This window comes from Trichoplax adhaerens, genomic scaffold, assembly GCF_000150275.1.
Source record: "Trichoplax adhaerens TRIADscaffold_26 genomic scaffold, whole genome shotgun sequence".
In the NCBI taxonomy this organism is placed as follows: domain Eukaryota; kingdom Metazoa; phylum Placozoa; class Uniplacotomia; order Trichoplacea; family Trichoplacidae; genus Trichoplax; species Trichoplax adhaerens.
In genome coordinates, this window is record NW_002060967.1 from 501,954 (window position 1) to 523,255 (window position 21,302).

A 21,302-nucleotide genomic window follows, 5' to 3' on the forward strand; every position below is an offset into this window, starting at 1 on the left:
CGTTCTCTTACCTGGTCTTACTTGTTGGCTACCGACTAGTCGACTTGCAGGAAACATGATGAATTAATGCTCTGGATATATTAAATAATTAGAGTAGTCTTTTCCTTCTCGTCTAACAACCTTGCCTAAAGTCGAGATTACCCTATCCAACGTTAGGAATAGGATGATCAATTAATATCCGGTGCTGAGATTGTTCATCAAAATCGATTTCGCGTGTTATTCTCTCAATTTAATACCATCCAAATCAATTTCAGTCATCAATCTCATTCTTAAGCTACCATTACACTCGTAATGGCTCATTTCAGCCACAATTTATTTACTTGATAATTTCCAACTACTTGGCCTTGATTCCTATTGCATCGGATGATACCGTTATGATCCGGCGGGTTTAATTAAGCGTCTGATATATCGACTCTCCTTGGGACGGACATGATATACAGACGAGCATCAGTTAACGTAGTTAATAATACTTCATTAACGATTCTATTTACCAAGGAAATGGATACACCTACCTTAGCTATGGTGCTGATGGCTAAAAGTGCTTAGGATAGTAATAAAGTCAGCTAAAAAGGCTTGAATGTGTAGAAGATTGACAATTAGTTAGATATAGTGGCTCTACGTTAGGACAGGCTTGAGTGTATAGAAAAATATACAGTTAGGTAGATATAGCGGTTATACTGGTGCTATGACTTATACAGATAGCCTGCTACCAGAGTCTACAATAGTAATATTGCGAACTCTGAAGGTGTGGATCTATTGGAAATATAGCTAACTAATATCGTGTTGACAATTGATCTGCCTTTTAAATTGCATCAGTATGGTAGATGAATTAGATGTTGGAAGCATGCGAGATATTTTTCTATAAGAACCCAATTTTAGCAGTTCAGGGATTTATAGCAATAACTATCACTATAGCTATCGATGCAGTCATTTTACGTAGAATTAAAGAGCTAGATGAATCTGAATTATCTGATACAGAGATGGCATTGTACATAGACTATATTTAGAAACTGGATTAAATATAACGCGTTTAGGCACACATTTCTTGTACATCATTATACGAAATAAAGAGATCGTTGTCAAGAATTTTATTTCGCAATAATTTGTAATGGTCGGCTTGATATAACGTAAGACTACTGGTTTCATCGTTCATATTACCAATGATGAACATTTATCTTGTATGCTGAAGCACGAAAATCTTAATTTCCTATATCTCTCCTTCATGCAAATATTACAATCTATTTACTATTTGTAGGCTTTTCGTTTGCCACAGAAATTGAATTGACAAATACATGGCCATAAAGTCATTGTAGTTGTGGATTGACAAAACTACTAAGTACTATATCTTGTTTTTTTCGTAGAATAGAAATATTGTTTAATTTAACCTCTGAACTATGGCAGTCACCATCATATACTCTATAAAGCTATTCCATAAAAAATTTCCATATTCTTTATCTAGCCATGCATTACTGATTACAGCAATATACAAATTCCAAGGTCCTGCATAGGCTACCATTTGTGAGGTATGTACTTTACTACTGTACTGTATTTCCTTCCTACCAGTATTTGTTTTCATCAAAGCCTACCAGGATTTAATTTGTTGGAAAAAATTTAAATTGATTCAATAATAAAGAGACATGCGTATTTAGAAAATGATCAGTCCTTTTCAATCAGATCAAAACAATAATAATAACGGTAATCAATTACAATTAATTATCCGGTTGGGAGTGAACGCTAAACAATGGTCTACTGTTGCTATAGTAACAAGCTAGGTTAGAGTGAAATATTAGTTAAAATTGCGATAAATAGTAGAAAAACTGCTACAGGTGACCAATCTTAATTAATGCTATTTCCAAGCTTTTAACGTTGGCTGACAGCCATTAAAATGATACCGAAAAATATGAAGTCACAAAAAAATGTTTGCAATATTTTAATCAGGGTTACATGACATTTCAAATTATCGTTTTTAATTTATTAATTTCTTGACAGGGTAACTCCTAAACTACAGTAAGTAAAGACACCAAACATTTAGAACAACGTGTAATTTTTAGGATATTTCTTCAATATCAGACGCTTGTAACAATTTGCAATGTGATGCCAGTTCAGTTTCTCCAACATCTATTGGTATCAGAAAGCAACAAATTTTTAATAGCAGTGCATACCTTGTAGTGTAGTTATACATATAATTTTTACTCACAGTCGTGCTATATTCAGTTATAGTATGTATACCTTTGTGCCGTTAATCCAAACTCATAATTATTATTTCTGATAATGTATCATGTATTCAACAAACTATTTCTACTTGATGCAGTACTATCAATCTAAGGTTATTAATTTTCGAATAGATCGTATCATGTAACTGGTTACTTGCACTCATTATCTATCAATCTAAAGTCAACAGTGGGATTATCTGGAGTAATATGCAGTTATACTATCCACATTGCAGAAATGATAACGAGTTCCCTTACCGCTATCATTTCTTCGTACAAGCGCTTTGTTGAAGAAGATTCTTTCATTTGGATTTGAAGAATACCTATGGCTCTTGCATATTGTTTTAATGTTATTGCATGGACCAAAATAAAAGCAAGGGCCTAGGATATAATTTTTAATCGATGCAACACATTACATTGATGACAATCTAATGAATTTAGTATCAATCATATAAGAAATTTCTAACATACCCTATGGTTTTTAAGGTCTATCCATTTAGATAATTCGCAGTAGACATCGTTCATAGCCGATACTAAAAGATAAAGGATAAATATTACGGTCAATTTCATGCCAATTTTTTATAATCCTGACCATACACTATTAATTTATCTAAATCACTACACTTGATAATGAGATATCAATAGGTTGTGAGATTTATACACGTATATTTCCCAAGGCAGCGGCTATAAAGAGTCTATTTTTTATCCAATGGGTAGATACAACCATAAATACAGACACGTTCATTATCGAAAAAAGCAAGTGTAATGAAAAATTCTCTAACCAGTCGCTTGATATCGAGCTGATTCTTCTTCTAGACCTATCGTTGAAATGTTATTAATACACAAGAACCAATTGCATATATTATCGTATGATACATTCTATCTTACATTCTAGTTGCTTAGCTAATAATCCCATATTCTTTCCCTACATGGCAGCGAGCAATTAAATGTGATGCAACGAAACGCTAAGTAATTAAAAATAAACTATCTAGATGATATAGTCAAGAGGATTTATACTTTGCATATTAGTGATTCGGTGAGGTATTTCTTCTTTTCGTCCATTTCACTACAATTACAAATATCGCAATGCATGTCTAAATAAGCTGTAAGTATTTCTGAAATAAAAGAAGCTCTTGCTATTGTAGGACAAATAAATATACATTACCTTTTCTTTTTAGCTGCATTTTCGGATAAATCTGATATCATACCATAAAAATTCAGTAAGGCATTTGTATCGATCTAAAGAATTAAAATGAATTTGGTATATCATGGTGTCCAAATTAAGTTAGATTAATATAAAGATATGCTTCCATATATAACATTACCAAATCGATAATGCACTGAGCTGCTTTTATAACATTTTCAAAAGCTTCAACGGATCCATGCTACATAATGATAGTATTAGGAGAGAGTAAGTCACAGAACTGTATTGTCTTCTAGTGTTATTAACAATAGTGATTAAAAGCTGGATATACAACACCCTTACTTTATTTGCTGCTACATCTAACATTTTCATTCTCTCAACTTTAAGCGAAAGATCATCCTCGTACTTTTGTTCTAGGTCCTTGTACAGTTTATCTCCATGTTCAAAATCCATTCTATAATTGATATTTAACAGATTTGCTTTAAATATTAGAAAGATTTCAATCATTAAAAGTTATCATATGAATCAGCTTTAATAATGAATAAAAATATAAATAGTTTAAAAACCTGGTTAACCAGGATAACATAAATTTCTTATGTGCCGCTTCAAAATCATTGTTTGCCTATAATAATTATGGTGTATGGATTCCTGTTAGATACATAGCAAGATTTATGCATATAAACACAAATTCTGCAATACTAACGCTGTTAGAGCCAGATGAAGATAAAGGAGTTGTTCCAATGTTATAGGTAAATGGATAATTAAGCTGATGATAATTCATAAAGAACAAAAGTACTTGGTCTATACTTGCTCAAGAACAGGATCTTAATGACAGAATATTATATACTTTACCGATTTTCCACTACTGGAATAAGATATTGTTCCAGTTAAATACATTCCAGGCTTTGCACCCTTCGGTAGTCTATAAAAAGTATGAAAAGGATTAATCTAATAGTTAGAAAGTTTGTCTTTATAGTAAAATTGAGTTGTGATTTAAGGAAGCAGTACATGATAAATGTATAGTTATTTGCTTAATAAAGTTTGTAGTTGGGAATATTATAGAATATCAGTGGCATTTTGTGTATATACATACGAGTATAATAATAATGATAATTTGGCATACTTATCATCATCGAGAGGTGCGAAGTAAAGTACTGCAGTATTGTTCTTGTTGAGCCAATAGTTATTTGATATTTTTGACCCTCCAGATAATGCTTTCAGCTGAGATGAATAGACATCTAACGAAACGGAATTAGCAAGTTTATGCTCTAAAAGTACTGGTATATTCTTTAAACGTTCCAAGAGGTCTCGTTTGTCATGACGAACCTATTAAAAATTGGTTACCATTACAAAATGTTGATCATATTCTAGTACTATGAATACATAAGCGTATACATAGCGTGCTGTTTGCCGTGAAAAAATAGACTTACTTGTAATTTTAATATATAGTCCCCTTTGTCTAACTTTACTTTATACTAAAAATAAAAATGTATCATCAATATTAATTAGCAAAAATTTTAGTTAATAAACAAAATGGCATTTTTGCAGACCTGATGAGGAAAGGCATCACCAGAAGCAATGTGTTGCTTGTTCTTATCGAATATCATCCAAAGTTGAGATTCATATAATGCCTCATATAGTAGATCGCTCAGTAATGAGACATTAGGACGCACTTCACATGAATTTTCCTTTACCAGATTAAAATTAAATGGTTTCATTAATCAACATTCATGTAGGTGGTCAATAACAAAGATCTTTAACTAGCCTTTTCATGATCATGATTTTATAATTCGGTATTTATCACACGTATATTTACTAACTATGGAAAATTTATAATCCAATATATTTTCATAGATTTGTCTCCCGTTCGGTAGTAAATCTCTTTCAGTTAGGGGTTTTATTGTTGAAGAAATAGGCCTGTTAACGACGGTCATGGCAAAAAAGTTAAAAAAATGCTGAAATGCGCAAGTCATGCTAGAAATGATCTAAGTAAATATCGCTTTGTTCAATTAACCTAATAGCTTCAGCCATATGGTCCAGATTGATGCTAATACTCATATTCTCACGTCGAAATGGAGACGTCACAGTTATTCTATGTATTCCACCGCAGGAGTGCTAGATAAGTTTTGAAAGTTTTTTGTTAGACATACAGATAGAAAGTAGGATAACTTTGCAAAATTGGCTAAAGTTAATCATTCTAATCAAATCTCATACCATTGCTACGTTTCTTTCGTTCGGTAAAAGGCTGTGAAATGTTATAGCATACTTTATTTTTTTGCTCTCTCGTGTTGACCACCAACTGGTCAAACATAACTCTAAAGTTTTTTCCCCCTTGAATTCAAGTTAGATTAATGATTACTTACATGTTGCAGAGCACTTAATACTACCGCAGATAAACCTTTCTGACCTCAACTTTAAAAGTAATATTTTTAGTTTCTCCACAGCCTAATGCGACACGATTATTACTAAATTGATATTTAAATGACTTGTCCTTGTGTAAGTGCGACACATCTAATACCATGGTAAATTTACCACTCTCTTCGAGAGACGTTAGTGCTATTTCTAGTAGATTAATGTCAAAAACAAGCATACTTACTCATAGATGTGTAAAATATTATAGAAATGAATTTAAAGATTTTTGTAGGTACTTACCAACCCAAGTCGCTTTCGGTGGAGTTGCAATAAACATACGTTTAATCTGGCCTTTATCTAGAGTCAGGCTTTCTGATATGGGTGTTAACGGATCTCGAATACTGAAATTTAGATGAAATAATGTGTTGCTAAAATAATTGAAATCACGCCAATTTTTCAATGCTGCTAAACTTCATCATCCAATTATGATTATATAAGCGTAGATACCTTATTGGTTTAGTAACCGTGATAGGAATTCTAAATAATGGGCCAAGTTCGATACAAGCGCTATCATATCCGCAGATCTATAAGTGATCATTAGGAGTTATAATCTAGTTATTACTATCAATTCTTACATTTATGTAATATAATTTTGTATGAATTAGAAGTACTTATCATTCGCACAATAACCTCAGAATAATGCGCTCCTGGCCGAAGATCGCTAGTATCAACTTTAATATCGAATGACCGCGCTATAGATAGTAGTAAACATAAATATTCATTGATAACCAATCATTGACAATTACGAAGGATTAAATAACAGATTTAGATTTTATACCGCTATTATTCAACATGAAATATTTTGGTGCATCAATCCATGTTGCAGTGGGTACCAGAGAAATGCGATACTCTAAATTGGCTTTAAGTTTCAAATCTAACATAAAAGTAGAGAATCGGACAGATCCTATATCAGTCGTTGTACACATATAATAAAGTTGAAGCAAAAAAATGAAAATCATTGCTACGCTTACCAAGTTCACTTTTATAGCACGGTCGAACTCGAACAGGTAGATAAGAAATTGAAGACGTTTCCTGAGGCTCCCTAAGGTATATACCTCGTTTATCATAGCTGCTGCCACAGGTGATCTAAGAATTTTAAAAGAAGGATGTTTAACAGTATGAATCGTTTTCAAGTTCCATAAAGTTTCATACCTCAAAATGGACGTTATTGTTGAGTTTATCTACAGAATTTCGTATATACTCGAAAGCTTTATCAACCTGTGTTTTAAAATTTAGTCATACTTTTAACAATGTCATCTTACCAAGGTAAGTTATTGTACATGAGATAGGAAGGCATTTGGAACAATTAAAATGTATCAGTAACGGAGAAGCTAACCTGCAGTAGGCCATAGCCCATGGAAAAATGATCTTCACCTGTTGACGCAAATAAAGATCATACGTATAAGTATAGTATTGTAAGAAGCTAGTATACCTTCCTAAGGACAGATTTGATTTAAGTAATAGTTAACGGTAGAGGACCTGTGATTGATGATGCGGTATTTTCAACGGCACGACGAACGCTACAAAAAGTGATTAAATTCAACATAACGTCATTAATTTCATTCTTTCTTACTAAAAGTTATACCTTTTAGTAGCACAGTCGTTAATTATAGGATAAAATGATGCTAGAGAAAATTTATACCTTGACGGAGAAAACGGAATTTGACAAGCTTTCAATCCAGATAATATAAGAGCTAAGGTATTGGAAAGATAATATGTATGATTTGTTTGTCATTACTGTATTGATTTGCAAATTATGACAACAAATGAGACTTACCGATACCACCACATGCATTCGGTGATGACATTGAAGTGCCATTCATGAGTTGTGAACTACTTAAGGTCCACTTAGGTACAGAAGCAATTGCTCCACCTGGAGCACTAATGCTAACACCTAAGGCACCATCAATGCTACGACAAAATATTGTAAAAATTTTAATGTCATAAAATAACTGCAGCCAGTAGTATGCTACTAAAATTGTATCAGCGTTTACAGGTTCCATACAGCAGTACGTATAAAATATATAATAAAGTCATTTCAGTCAAATCTGAATATAACCAAATCAAAATAGCACTGAGGTAGCAGGTGAGGATTTATAAAAAATATTTATACCATGGTCCTCTGGATGTCCACGTATACTGCATACTTTGTACTCTTTCAAGCAATGAATATTGGGCCGCCATCATTTTAGGAGTAACGTGAGCTCCAACGCCTACAAATCATAAAATTGATGATTCATTCAAGATATTCGGTTATACCAACAAGGAACGTGGCTAACAGTAAAGTTGAGACTAGAGTTACACTTAGATTCCATTACTTACTGATAACACTAGAACAAGTACCGCCAGGAGATCCGACAGTTGACATTGCTGGCCCATTATTACCAGCGCTTGAAACCATGATAATGTCATGTTCATCGACAAATTCATTACATAGCTCCATAATGCGTCTATATGCCAACAGATAACAGTTCTTGAGTTTATGCTTTGATGAATGTAGAGTACTACAACATTTATGAGATGCCTTTAGAGTATTTGCTTATTTCAATAGCATTAGTATACAGTATCTTCTGATATACATTATTGATGATAGTTTTAAAAATTGTAAATGAACCATGCACATTCCTTTACCATGATATCGTGACATAGTGATGGATAACAGAGCATTATCAACCTTTTAGAGAATCTACGCATAACTGCATGCTTTACAAAGTCTCCAGCATGAAGATACTGCTTTAGCAGTTATAAGAAAAAAGCTTGACTTCAATCGAAGCAATAGTAAGAAGTTCTTACACTTCGCATGGGAATACTTATGGATGAGTTACGTGTTATTAGGGGAGTTTAGACTGTTCCACAGTTATTTAGCGGATAGAAATATTGTAACACTGAAATATTTCTAACAGCTAATCTTGTATAGAGTACTTAAGGTGCCGGCAATCAGAATATAAAATTAATCGATTTATGGCTATCCTTAATTCAGTAACGAGTAAGAAAATCTATTATACCCCTCATTTGGCTTTTGGCATGCTTCTCCATAGCTCATATTAATTAGGTCACAGCCATAGTTCTTACTTGCAATAAGCTATTTAATATAATATTTGGATGTAAGATTGCAACGAGGCCTATTCATGATTTGCATAAATGATGAGCATATTTAAGGCAATTTAATGAGGTAAAAGGTACATACCCCGCGAACAATACCAGGTCCCGTTTCCATGGAATCTAATCTGGTGTCTCCAATTTTAACGGATAGGATCTGGTGACAGAATAGGAGTTGCTATACTAAGATTTTCATTAACATTTCATTGTACTTAACGTTGGTAAAAGATATACTCCTATTTATTCGAGAATTTAGCAGGATAATTTATAACGATACTAGGAACAGAATAGACTGACGAATGTATTACTTGAGCACCAGGAGCAATTCCATTCTTTTCTGGTGTGCTTTCGAAATAGCCCGAAGTTATACAAGCTACATGAGTGCCATGTGATCCTAGAAGTATTATGCCATAAATGCAAAACTTTAATGTAAGCATGTACATGATTAATTTAGAAATTAAGGCCTTTGATAGTCTTGTAAATCCATACACTGGAGTATCATTTATAATCTTAACAAGGTATAAATATGACATCAACTTGTACATGTTTGCAAGATAAATAGTTTCTGTTTACAAACGTCATGTTTCTGTCTAGTAATGTAAGACATTTTTATGTGAGTTAAGTATGTAGATATGCTAACCTGCATTGGTTACTATCGATAATCGGTTTCCATCATCATATACTGATATGGTATAATTTAATAAATCTGTAAGCAAAGAGAACAAAGGATGAGTATTTTTATTTGCTGTGAGCAACGAACTAGAAAGAAAGCTTTAAAAATACTATTTCACAGATTTCTAATATGCGTATGGTTTGCTTAAAGTACTAATAAACTAACGATATTAAAGATAACGTAATACCGTTCTATTTGGAGCCATAGCATGTATCACTACATTATATGTTTTATGCTTGATATTGCGGTAAGTAATGTGCAGAATAATATCTTGTTATAGTCCTATAATGTAATAAATTTTTTACCATCTTCGCCAAATGTTCCATATACGGGTTGTAGTCGAAATTCGGGCAAAACTGTACATTTGGATAGATTGCCAGTTTCTGTTGTGTCGATGACAGCTCTAGAAAATGGTGTAAAAATTTTAGTACGAATAAATCTCATTGCAAGTATGTTATAGCGGTATCTACATCATAAAATCAATAGCAAGGGTGTTTAAATTATTTATTTGCAATACATAAATCCAGAGTATCCTATGGATTGATACTGTGTTCTAGTTGTGTTTGCATGGTAAAATGGCTGAAAATCATTAATGATTAGCAGGGTCTCTAAAGTATTTATTGCCGATGTAATATACAGTATGTATTCAAAGTATATTTCACAAAATGGAAAGTCAGTGATATATAGCAGATCTGCAATAGGATCTCTTAAGTATTATTCCTAGGTTATAATAAATGAATTTAGAATATCCTATTGCTGATACTACGTTACAACTACTAACATGATAAAAAGGTTGAAAAAAGTCATTAATCTATAGTAAGGTCTCTAACATATTTATATAAAATCATCCATAAATTTAAAGTATATCTCATTACCGATAGTACATGATAACTGCATTTATATGGTAAAATAGCTATAACATATCCTTGATCAACAGCCAGTCTATACTGCATAGTAGATTATATATCCATTACTATACCATATTGATTCCTAATTCTAACTACCTCCAAACCGAACCATTATGGAAGACAACGCAATCAAAAATTGGTAGAGATTCATCGCCAATTTTATCTAAATTTTTTAATTGTTCAGTTCGCTGTTGTAATTCTTCACGCATAAGCTCATCTAGAAACGTCTAAAAATTATAAGAAGATGATATCAGACTTAAAAAATAAAAGGACGGAGCTGAACCTAGAATAGTCAATTTATGCTTAAATTTTCGTATCGACCTGCTTTTGCCCTTTACTTTCAGACTGTTGGAGCTCTCTTATTGCATCAGCAGTACATTTGGAATGGCTAGGTGCCCATTTTTTCTTGCGATATTCTTTCTGTTTAATAATTATAGGCGTATACAGTATTATAAATTAGAAACTCCAAGGTATTTCTACTCCATATATTATAGAAAGAGTAGTAGGCTCGACGAAAGTAGGGCGCTGACGATCGATTCAATTCATTAATGAGATATGCTATTGCTATGTTAATCTAATACCGCTAAAATAGAAATTTATATACAGTCACAGTTGGATGCCAATCTGCCGGTATTCAAACCGTTTTACCATTTTTAATATAGACTTCCATTAATTTGTAACAAATGCATAATGCTCAATAATCCATTCTTCTAGCATAAGAATGACTATGACATAACATTTAATAGTATTAGGAAGATCAATGTCAATGGCTAATTGAAATTTTGTGAATCTGTCCATTCATGCCTTTCCTAACATTGTCAAGTGGGCCGGGATAGAACTGGAATAGAAAGTATCCTATAAATTCATTTTACCTTGAGTCGATCGCAAAGTGGAGATGGGAATAATTCTGTTGCATGCTTGATACCAAGGTGAAATTTACCGGTTGGATTTTCCCATTCGGCTGGAATCTACAGCATATTTCCACGGTATCCATAAATCATAGTGATGGTGGATCAATTTTAAGTTGTCATAGGTCCACAGTAGAGCAGAAACAAATAAGGGTAGCAGAAGTAGTCGTTTTATTTTAGTACAGTCATCAGAGAAGGAAAATGATTACAACTACGGATTGTTGTTACAACATAGTGTAATCTGTATGAATTGATTGACCCCATGGAATGGTAGTCAGTCGGATTACCTGTAATTTTCGTCCTGTTAATCCAGTTACGCAGCCATCATCGTCGATTGAAGAAACTGTTGAAGTATCGACATCACCGCTTCCAGTGCAATCAATACAATCGATAATTTTACGTCGGCCATCACTAGTCATCTACAGTATGAGGGAAAAATGGAATCCATAGACGATTAACCAAGAGATTGAGCAGTTATTATGATGAATAAGTTTTACATCGAGTAGCATGAAGCAAGAAAAGAGTAAGAAATGAAGAAATGCCCTAAAGCTCATCCTGTACTCTAGGCATCATGAAACCTACTATAGGGCTGAAATAGGACTACAAATCAACGATTGATCGCTCTACCATACGACCTATGCGCTAATCCTAACAACTCATTTCCTTTCTAGTAGAGCAAATCAATACCACAGTACATGCACTAGAATGATAAACTGACTACAGCAAAGGGAACATGTGCTGCAACCTCGATCAAGCTTGCAAGCGTCTCTCCAGCACGTGAGGACAACGATTGACAAGAAATGCTTTGCAAATGTTTATCTGTTTACCTGTAAACCATCCGCTCCAGGATCAACACCGGTATCAAAGATAGCAATGATCGTACCTCGACCATCATAGTCAGGATATTGGCGTAGAAATCGATCCGCTGCAGTTTCTTGCTTTGGCAATAAGTCTTGAAGAGGAAATTGGCTGCTAGGAGACGCCATTGCTTCCCTTACAGGATAAGAGCCTTCTTTAGTAGACGGGCGGTTGTCTGGACGGACACCTGCTCTATTGTCCCATCTGGGCGGTTGCAAAGATGATGTATGGGCAGCAGGGTGCTGGTAACGCACCAGGGGTGTCATTAATTTTGCTTGTAGGCATTTCCACTCGCTGTAACTTATTATGGAGTATACTTCCCGCTTAGAACGGATATATGCCGTGATTTTGTGGTAATTACAACAAGGGATTGGGATACACGGAATGTTATGTTTGTATCGGTCATGATCGACCATATATCCTCCTATCCAGTTCCTTATGATAGTTAACAACAAAACGAATGTCAGCTAAGTTACGCTTGTACCAAGGCAACCGGATAGTGTACACTGTACATCTACAGTGCACAAGGAGAACAACATGGACCGATTTGACAGTACCTCGTCTTCCATGATTGAGAAAGTCATGGGGGTGATTTATTATAGAACAGCTTGTATAGATTCAGCAAAACCTTTTCTATGATGGAGAAACTTACCGAGGTGTTTTATTTGCTTCTCTTTTACCTCTTGGCCAATCTTCTTTAGCCATGGAGCAAAATTGATGTCACTCCAACAACATTGGCTCAGGCAACATATTCTAGCGAAACAAAACGAATGTCACTTATGCGATATTATGACTTTTAATTCAAGTATAGACATTTTTTATTCTATATATTCATACTGTGCACTGCACAGTATAGCGCAGTCACGAATCACTGCAGAGTAGCTAAAGCTTCTTACCTCAATAATGTGTTGTCCTGCACAGTGTACAGTCGAGACCTGAATGTCTGCTGTGCAGAAAGATAGATACAAATCAGAGCTCGCAATGGATTGAGCTTGCAAGCCCCAAATTTACTCTATTTATTATTTTTTTATTTGGTCCAACCACTCCAACGACAGTCTTCTCTGCACCATAGACTACTAATTCATAATTAATATTTTTTTAATTATAATTTGTTAATGATAATTAGTAGTCTATGTCTGCACAGACTCTGGAATAATAATGGTTGTCACCTTTACCTTGATGGCTAAGATAGCATGGGTGACACTCTTTTTACGGAAGCATTTTATTATCCTATAGTATGGTATGGTTGTCTTGTTGTACTAAACAAAACTAATGTCACCTGTGTCAGGTTCTTCCTGCAGTATAGGTGATATATTACTGTTTCTTTTATTGACAGTATTTTCGTTTGCACGAATTTTAAAAATTCTACTAGTCCTTGACAATAGTAGAGAAGAGAGAAATGAGATGATGACAGATTTGTAATCGATTGAGAGCGTGGAATGAATATGGAAAACAGAGCTTGCAAAATTTATTTATTTATTGGCTGTATAGCAGCTACGGTCTGTACGTCTGCACCGTCCATGCTTCCTCATCAACCATGGCAATCTAGAGCAATAGTGCAAAATTTTTTAAGGGTTTTGTATGCGATCCGAGGTATGGTCTTGTACAATGTAGTCAGATCTGCATCGGAAATAGTAGTGGGATGACGTCATCAGTGGTAGTCCGTGACTATCTATAGATTCTAGAGGGTACTGTATCATACATAGCTAAGGGATGGATAATTAATTATCAGTGTATCGGCGGAACTTTCACACCGGTCCAATTCCAGTTCCGGTTCGGACCGGTACAGCCTGGAGGTTACAGACTTACAGACACTGGCACGCCCGCTGATATTTCCAGCACGTGACCTGACGGTAGTACGGACTGCCCCTCGGACGACCATCGCCCATCCTCTTCGTCCATGGCTATCATGGAGGCCATCGCAGAGTGGTTTCGTGAAGCTTTCGTCTCTGGTGTTGATTTTACCATAGAAGGCAATGGAGGGCCTGATTGTGTTAATTTAATGAGTATGCAACGTCGAATTATCGAGACGATAGCTTTTGTTGTTGTTTGCTCGTGGCTATGGCAGTATGGATATCGACGTTTCGATCTCTACCGTACACCACTACCTAAATCTCGTTTTGGAACTTCCGATCCATTTGGCAAGAGGTTGCTATTAGTTACTCTCTGTGTAGTCTTTGGCATGGAATTAGGCTTTAAATTTGCTACTCGACAAGTTATTTTCATCGTGAATCCATGCCATGTTTTTACGACTATGCAGGTAAGATTGATGATGATAATCTTGTCCATCTTCCGCATCAAAATGGATACATTGGATCAAGTCGTACTTTGTACTGAGGGCAACGTCGCCATCGTTGCTACCTTGACCGATTTTGCGATAGTTTGCTTTCCATTTTTATGGATATCGGCTGAAATAATCGCTATCGATATCATAGCATGGATAGCTCTAAACAGTGATTAAATAGTGCATCAAGATTGTTTTGCAATTTATCTGCACTATCATTGCGTTGATTGTGTGGTAGGTTAGCTAGGCTGCTGAGTTGAAACTTACTTGAGCTGCAAAAGCATTTCATCGAGTGATTTTCAATCGTTATTTTCCATCGAATTTTTAGCTTATCCATCCGATAGTAAAGTTAGAAATACTGTGGCGATTAGCGATGCAATTACATGAAAGTCATGGGTAGATGATGGATGAAATAAGGTCATGATGATTTGGAATATTCTTACCTGTTATACTCTACTCTCGTCTAGATCATGCAGATACTGAGCTAATAGAATTTTGTGTACCTAGCTAGCTATTGCGATCATGTAGAAGTTACGGAGTATTATAATTAGCTAAGAACTGCAAATAGCCATGAAATAATTTTTTTCAATCACTACAAGGACTATACGAGTGTAGCATGAATAGTTGCTGAGCATTTTCTAATCTTGCATGCTAAGGATGGATGAATTTGTTAAGTGCAATCACCTTCACCTACACTGCTTGCACCCTTGGCCATTTGTAATTGCATAGATTAGCAGTCAATGACCAGCCAGAGAGATAAACCTTTCTAGTCATCATTATGTCAACATGTTAGTGTTAGTTTAGGGGATGAAATACCTTTTGCAGCTCCATTTTTATCCTTACCTGATATTTGAGGTAGATTCATTATAAGGTACAATCCACTAAGTTATTGATTATAATAAGGTGAATACTGCAGATATTATGTTGGTAAATAGACTACAGTGTTTACTGACTACGAATTAAGCAGATGATCATGATCAAATAACTGTATTTTCAGTCATGCAAACTGAAATGCATAATTGTATCCATTACTGTAGTAGAATACAATCCTATGCTGCAAAATCCTCCATAGGCAGATGATAGCAATAAACTCTAGGTTATCTATCTGATTAGCATGAAATGACATACGATTATAGCTTGAAGAATTGTTGTTATCCTCCATGGATCGGAAGAAGTGCAGTAATCAGATTCATTATTTATTTATGCAGACGAATATAAGGACAAATTCCATAGCTATAAATGATTATGTTGTAAACATCAGTCTGAAAATCTAGAATGCTATACGAGTGCATAAACCATCAGTGAATAATACACATTTAATACCGTACGATTATTATTCATTAAGTATATCGTCAATATTTCAAATCAGAAAATATCACTTGTGATTCGTTGTTGGGATGATATCAAGTTAATGAAAGTGTCTGATATTTATTTTATGACTCCATAGATCATTTTTATGATAGCCAAGCCAAGCCGAAGGGTTACATTTTGGTTCAGGTACATTGGAATTGAAATTCTAGCTCAATTATTTATTAATTAGTAACTGTCAATAAAACAGTCAAGAAAAGATAGGTGGATTAGCTTAGCGTAGAATACGAACCTATCTGATCATAAAATTGAACTTCAATCTACTTGGCTAGGCTTCATATCCATATGCTTTATGGAGCTTTTCTAGCGGTTGCTTTTCCAGTAGTAAACACTCGCTTTGTAAGTATATCCCAGTGATTGTTAACTGTAAAAATAGCTGACCAATTATACTAAAATAGAGTGCCATTTTGGCCTATTAATAAATTAATTAGGACTTGCTTTCGCCCATGGCTAGTTTTGATCTTGTCATTTTCGTATAAGAATTGTACGCTGTAATCTCCTTAAATCAGATCGCGATGAAATTCAAGTTTTAAAGTTCTAAAATCAACTGAAAATGAATCTAATCATTCTGTTTTCTGATTATATTTCTGAAACACTTTTAGCTTCATATGGAAGTGATAACGTATTGGATACAGCATATCTTAATCTTATTCATTGTTCCGGCCTATTTGATTTCACTAGGAGGTAAATAAAGCGAAATTAAGCAAATTTGCTTTCCATTCTTATCTTTATAGAGTTAGAATAGAAGAGGTTCTCCGTATTTCGAGTAAATCATTCCTTGATCATGGTCCTTTGAGTCTTAATTTTACATAAGTGCTAAATGATGCCTCTGAAATGCTTCCTTTTAACATTACTCACACTATAAAATTTCCAATAGTGCTCCTTTATTATGCAATCAGATTGTCGTATCAGTATCTACAGTAGACTTCTAATGCTGACTAAAGGGGATTAATATTCCTTACTTGCGAATCATAATGGCAAATTGTTATTATCTGGCATTGCTTAACAGGTGTATCAACTGTTTATCGTGAAAGATATCAGTTATACAGCAGTATCTTGACTATTCTTGCTATATTATATAACGCTTCGTTTAGACGCTTCTGTACAGTTACAATGACGTAAGTTCATGATGCTATTGGATTGCTATACTAGTATCTGTAGTGAACTCTTGCCATTTCTACTTTGAAAAAGATTTACATTCAGTATGTACTCTTATAGAACGTCAAATTAATATAGTTTTATCGACTTTTGATTATCAGGTGTATATAGCGTAGAGAAGTGGAATGATTGGAACTATGTAGCAATGGCCGCTGGTATATTCTTACCGTATAATATGATATTTTTGCAATTCTTGGGAGTGGTAAGCGTATAAGTAAATCTATTGAAAATAGACCAGGTAGTAGAGTATTCATTTATTGACTTTTAAAAAATGGGCATGCAATTTTTTTATGGGTGACACTGCATTAAAATAGGAATAAAATCGCAATTAGTTGGTGCCGTACTAGTGTGCATAATAGATATACTATAAATTAATTAAAATATTTTGGCTTTCTCAATATAGTACCTTGAAATCAATCTGTGTTCCATGGTCTGTAATGCTGTTTCCGATCCTTTTGCTGGACCCAATTATAAAATTTACGGCTTGCTTTACATGCCTTTGCTATCTATGTTTTTCGGCAAGCTAATGACTCTCTTATACTCTGTCTTTGTACCAATTGAGAGGGAAAAGAGCAATTAAAATATAAGTAAGGTCACTGCAATTGTCAGCTCATTAGTTGTTCAATAGCTTTGCATCGAACAAATTTAATCCTAGCAAAAAAGATAATCTGATGTCGTCGGCAACTATTCCGTAACATCAGTTTAAATAAAGTGAGAAGATATTTTCTTGTTTTCATGCTTTAATGTCTTGTGGGTGTAATAATTTACACGCGATGAAATCGCAGCACTGATCCATTTAGCAAATTTTCTTCGGAATTTAGTGCTACTAATTTAACAATGACCTTACTAAATGAAATAGGTAGTTAAGAGATTTTGTGATTATGTCAAAACTGTTAGAATGTGCAAATGAAGTTTAGTGATTGTTCGGAATGTTGAATTTTGCATTGAATAATGAACAAGAAGCTGATTTTGTCAATTTAATAGTCTTGTAAGATTAAAATTAGCAATTATTTGATTTCTGAATTCGTAGATTGGAATAATGTTGGTATTGGAGATTAAATAGCATAAGGCAACAGGCGATTCTTGCCGTAGTTTCTAAAGTTTATCACTAATATCTTCTACTTTGTTGGTGTATCATTCAACAATAGGTATATTTGGTGATAAAGAGTTGTTTACTATTTTATAATTACGCTACACTTGTTTTAATTAAATACCTGCGTCATAGAATTATACATGAAATTTTTGTATATCGATTCAGTTATCATTCCATAGGATAGTGATTTATTTGATAACGCGTGTATTTTCGTTGATGATGTCAATACTTCATTTTCAATAATTCCAATTTCGCTATCTAGCTTGCATCATGCGACATGAATTCGTATATGTTAGGGTAGGTGTGGTAGATTGAATTAAAGATACTGTAACATTCACTATATCAGAAAGGCAGGTATTTAGGCTTCATTTTATTTATAAATGCACAGTTCATATTTGTGCTATTTTTATATTAAAGTAAATGTTTAGATGGAAGATTTGATGGAATCTTATAAGCGGTTGAATGCCTTTAAATAATAAATAGAGATAGATATAACTCTTACAATGAGTGATCGTGTTTACATCGATGTCATTTACATAATTATGACTTACATGTAAGATTGGATCGAATCTAGTCATGGGATACATAAGAAGTGAGAGTAAAGAGCAATTACAAATAAATCAGCTCGCTAATTGGTATAGGATATTGCATGATACCTTTATAAAATTACAGATAGATACAAAATATGGATAGAGCAGAGTTAAGCAATAGTATTATTGACGCAAGAATTATTTATTTGAACATCGAATGATCGATATGGTCATATATTTATTTAGTAGAAATTTAAGATCAGGTAGGAATAAAGTAATATTGAAATGAATATTCCTTTCGATGCTAGGTGCATAACGATAATTCTTTCTAAGGTATTCTACTTTTGGCATTTTTGCTATCTGGATGCTTTAGTCCGCTTACTACTTTCGAATCTTAGTGTATATGAGTAAAGCCATGCTATTTTATTCGAGCGTAAAAAGATTGATATGGACATAATGTATATGGTCATATGTTTGATTATAGTAGTGATTTAAGATCAGCCAGCACTAAATTATACATGATTAAAATTGGTATTCCGTTTGATGCTAGAGCCATAACGATAACTTTTTAGTGTATGCTAGCTTTGGTATTTCTGCGATCTTGAATATGTTACTTTAGCTGTTTACTGCTTTTGAATCATAATGTATATGCAAGTAAAGCCACGCTATTTTATTCAAAGGTAGATTGAGCAGGGACTTTTAAAAAATTCGATTGATCTAAGTGGCCATATTTTTACTACAGTAGCGATTGTTGTTGAAATGGATGTTTCATTTGATGCTAGATTCATAACGATAATTCCTTTTAATGCGTGCTACCCTATGTATTTCTAATATTTTGAATATGATAATTTATCTTACTTACTGCTTTCAAATTTTAGTGGAAACGAGTAAAGCCATGCTCAATTATTTAAGCGTAGAAAGATATATATATATATATGTATGGCCATAATTTTGATTATAGTAGCGATTTAACATCAGTAGTAATAAATTTATACTGTATTGAAATTGATCTATTCGATGCTAGAGCCATAACGATAAATATTTTAATGTATGCTAGCTTTGGTACTTCTACTATCTTGAAATATGATATTTTGTCTGTTTACTGCTTTTAAATTCTTAATACATGCGGATAAAGCCATACTATTTTATTCAAGCGTAGAATGATTAATATGGTCATTTATTTTATTACACTAGCGATTTGAGATCAGACAGGAATAAAATAATAACAAGGCGAAACCGACATTCCATTCAATACTAGCCACAGCGATAATTTCTTTTAATGTATGCTATCTTATAGATTTCTGCTATCTTGAGTATGATATTTTAGTTGACTTACAATTTTAAATGTTCATTTATACGAGCAAGGCTACGCTATTTTATTTAAATATAAAATAATCAACACAGCCATTTATTTTCTTACAGTTGTAATTGAAAATCAGGCAGAAATAAAGTAATAACATATAGAAATGGATATTACATTCGATGCTAGAGCCATAACGATAATTCTTTTTAATATATGCTACCTTAGTATTTCTACTATCTTGAATATGATACCTAAATCTGCTTACTGCTTTTAAATCTTGGTGTGTACAGGTATAGCTATGCTATTTTAGGATTATTCAAGCGTGGAATGATCAGCATAATAGCATTTGTATTATAGTGGAGATTAGAGACTGGATAAGAGTAAAGTATTATTGAAGTTGATATTGCATTCGATGCTAAAGCCGCGATAGGAACGCTTTTCAACGCATTTCAGTATGATATTATTTACTTGCTTCCTATTGGAGCATGTTGTGAATCAAAGCATGTTAAATTTTCAAGGAAATAGCTTTTATTCACTTTGACTGGATTTCAAATTGATGACATTGATACTACGAGTACCAGCTCGATATTTATCCGAAGAAATAAAACTTTCATTTAACGTAATTAAATCCATTAATAACTAAAGAAGACAAAAAACGAATTGAATAATATAAGAGACACTATTTCAATAGAATAAAATTAGTCATCTTCCATTTTATCCTTTCAAAGTTTAAATAAAGCATTTGCAATCTTTTCTCTTACTTCTATTCAACAAGACAGGGAGAAACGTTTACTTTTGTTAACCAACCTATGACTTGATTTCCTACTCCATTAGATATAATCGTTGTTTTCCGCCATAATTGGGTATTCTATGGTTAGCTCGACGTTTTATTGCTTTTCAACATGTTTATCTTGTAGAATAGAAATGATATTCGTGATCCATATTGATTTAAATGATAAACAAAAGCAAGTTATAGGAATATACAATCGTTTGAATTGGATAGAATTGAATTTTTCTAATTCTATAATCGTCTGTCACTATTGAAAGACAGCATTTTAAGGCTATTATTGATCATCTTAGTTGTGGTATCTTTATAGGCTAGTCTACTTTATAGTTAAATTAAGTCAACAGCAGTTTTGTAAGATATTCTTTGCTGTATACATCGATTAAGATTTGAATTCAATGTCTTCACGGTAATCGACACTATATCAAGTTGTGTAAAATAAATATGGCTTTTAGTCCTAGTACAACAATTGTATTAGTTGTTTCTCTCGTTGCTATTATGGTCGTCATCTTGTTGGGCAACATTATGGTTTTACTGACATTTTATAAGCCTTTACATTCAACCAATTTG

At 33.6% G+C, this 21,302-nt stretch overlaps 2 protein-coding genes across 2 annotated transcripts; one reads left to right on the plus strand and one right to left on the minus strand.

The window, feature by feature from the left end:
- Positions 1 to 2,047: 2,047 nt before the first annotated feature.
- TRIADDRAFT_61672 (uncharacterized protein) lies at positions 2,048 to 12,917 on the minus strand (the record flags this gene model as incomplete). Its single annotated transcript, XM_002117618.1, has 39 exons — positions 2,048 to 2,118; positions 2,534 to 2,591; positions 2,682 to 2,743; positions 2,993 to 3,028; positions 3,099 to 3,135; positions 3,228 to 3,276; positions 3,376 to 3,449; positions 3,536 to 3,595; positions 3,697 to 3,808; positions 3,921 to 3,976; positions 4,207 to 4,276; positions 4,478 to 4,680; positions 4,785 to 4,829; positions 4,905 to 5,042; positions 5,569 to 5,685; positions 5,762 to 5,916; positions 6,007 to 6,107; positions 6,214 to 6,290; positions 6,397 to 6,458; positions 6,545 to 6,640; positions 6,738 to 6,852; positions 6,919 to 6,984; positions 7,103 to 7,140; positions 7,246 to 7,286; positions 7,409 to 7,460; positions 7,544 to 7,677; positions 7,880 to 7,979; positions 8,089 to 8,216; positions 8,772 to 8,848; positions 8,954 to 9,022; positions 9,174 to 9,259; positions 9,506 to 9,571; positions 9,844 to 10,004; positions 10,543 to 10,673; positions 10,768 to 10,866; positions 11,319 to 11,414; positions 11,642 to 11,773; positions 12,182 to 12,416; positions 12,865 to 12,917. 39 exons carry the CDS (start codon positions 12,915 to 12,917, stop codon positions 2,048 to 2,050), a joined length of 3,558 nt encoding a protein of 1,185 aa, XP_002117654.1.
- A 1,204-nt stretch (positions 12,918 to 14,121) lies between these two features.
- TRIADDRAFT_38465 (expressed hypothetical protein) lies at positions 14,122 to 17,747 on the plus strand (the record flags this gene model as incomplete). The annotated part of the gene is made up of 6 exons (XM_002117596.1): positions 14,122 to 14,472; positions 15,944 to 15,993; positions 16,137 to 16,203; positions 16,467 to 16,548; positions 17,124 to 17,224; positions 17,426 to 17,747. The coding sequence occupies 6 exons, from the start codon at positions 14,122 to 14,124 to the stop codon at positions 17,600 to 17,602; spliced, it is 828 nt and encodes a 275-aa protein (XP_002117632.1). The 3' UTR covers positions 17,603 to 17,747.
- Between the last annotated feature and the right edge of the window lie 3,555 nt (positions 17,748 to 21,302).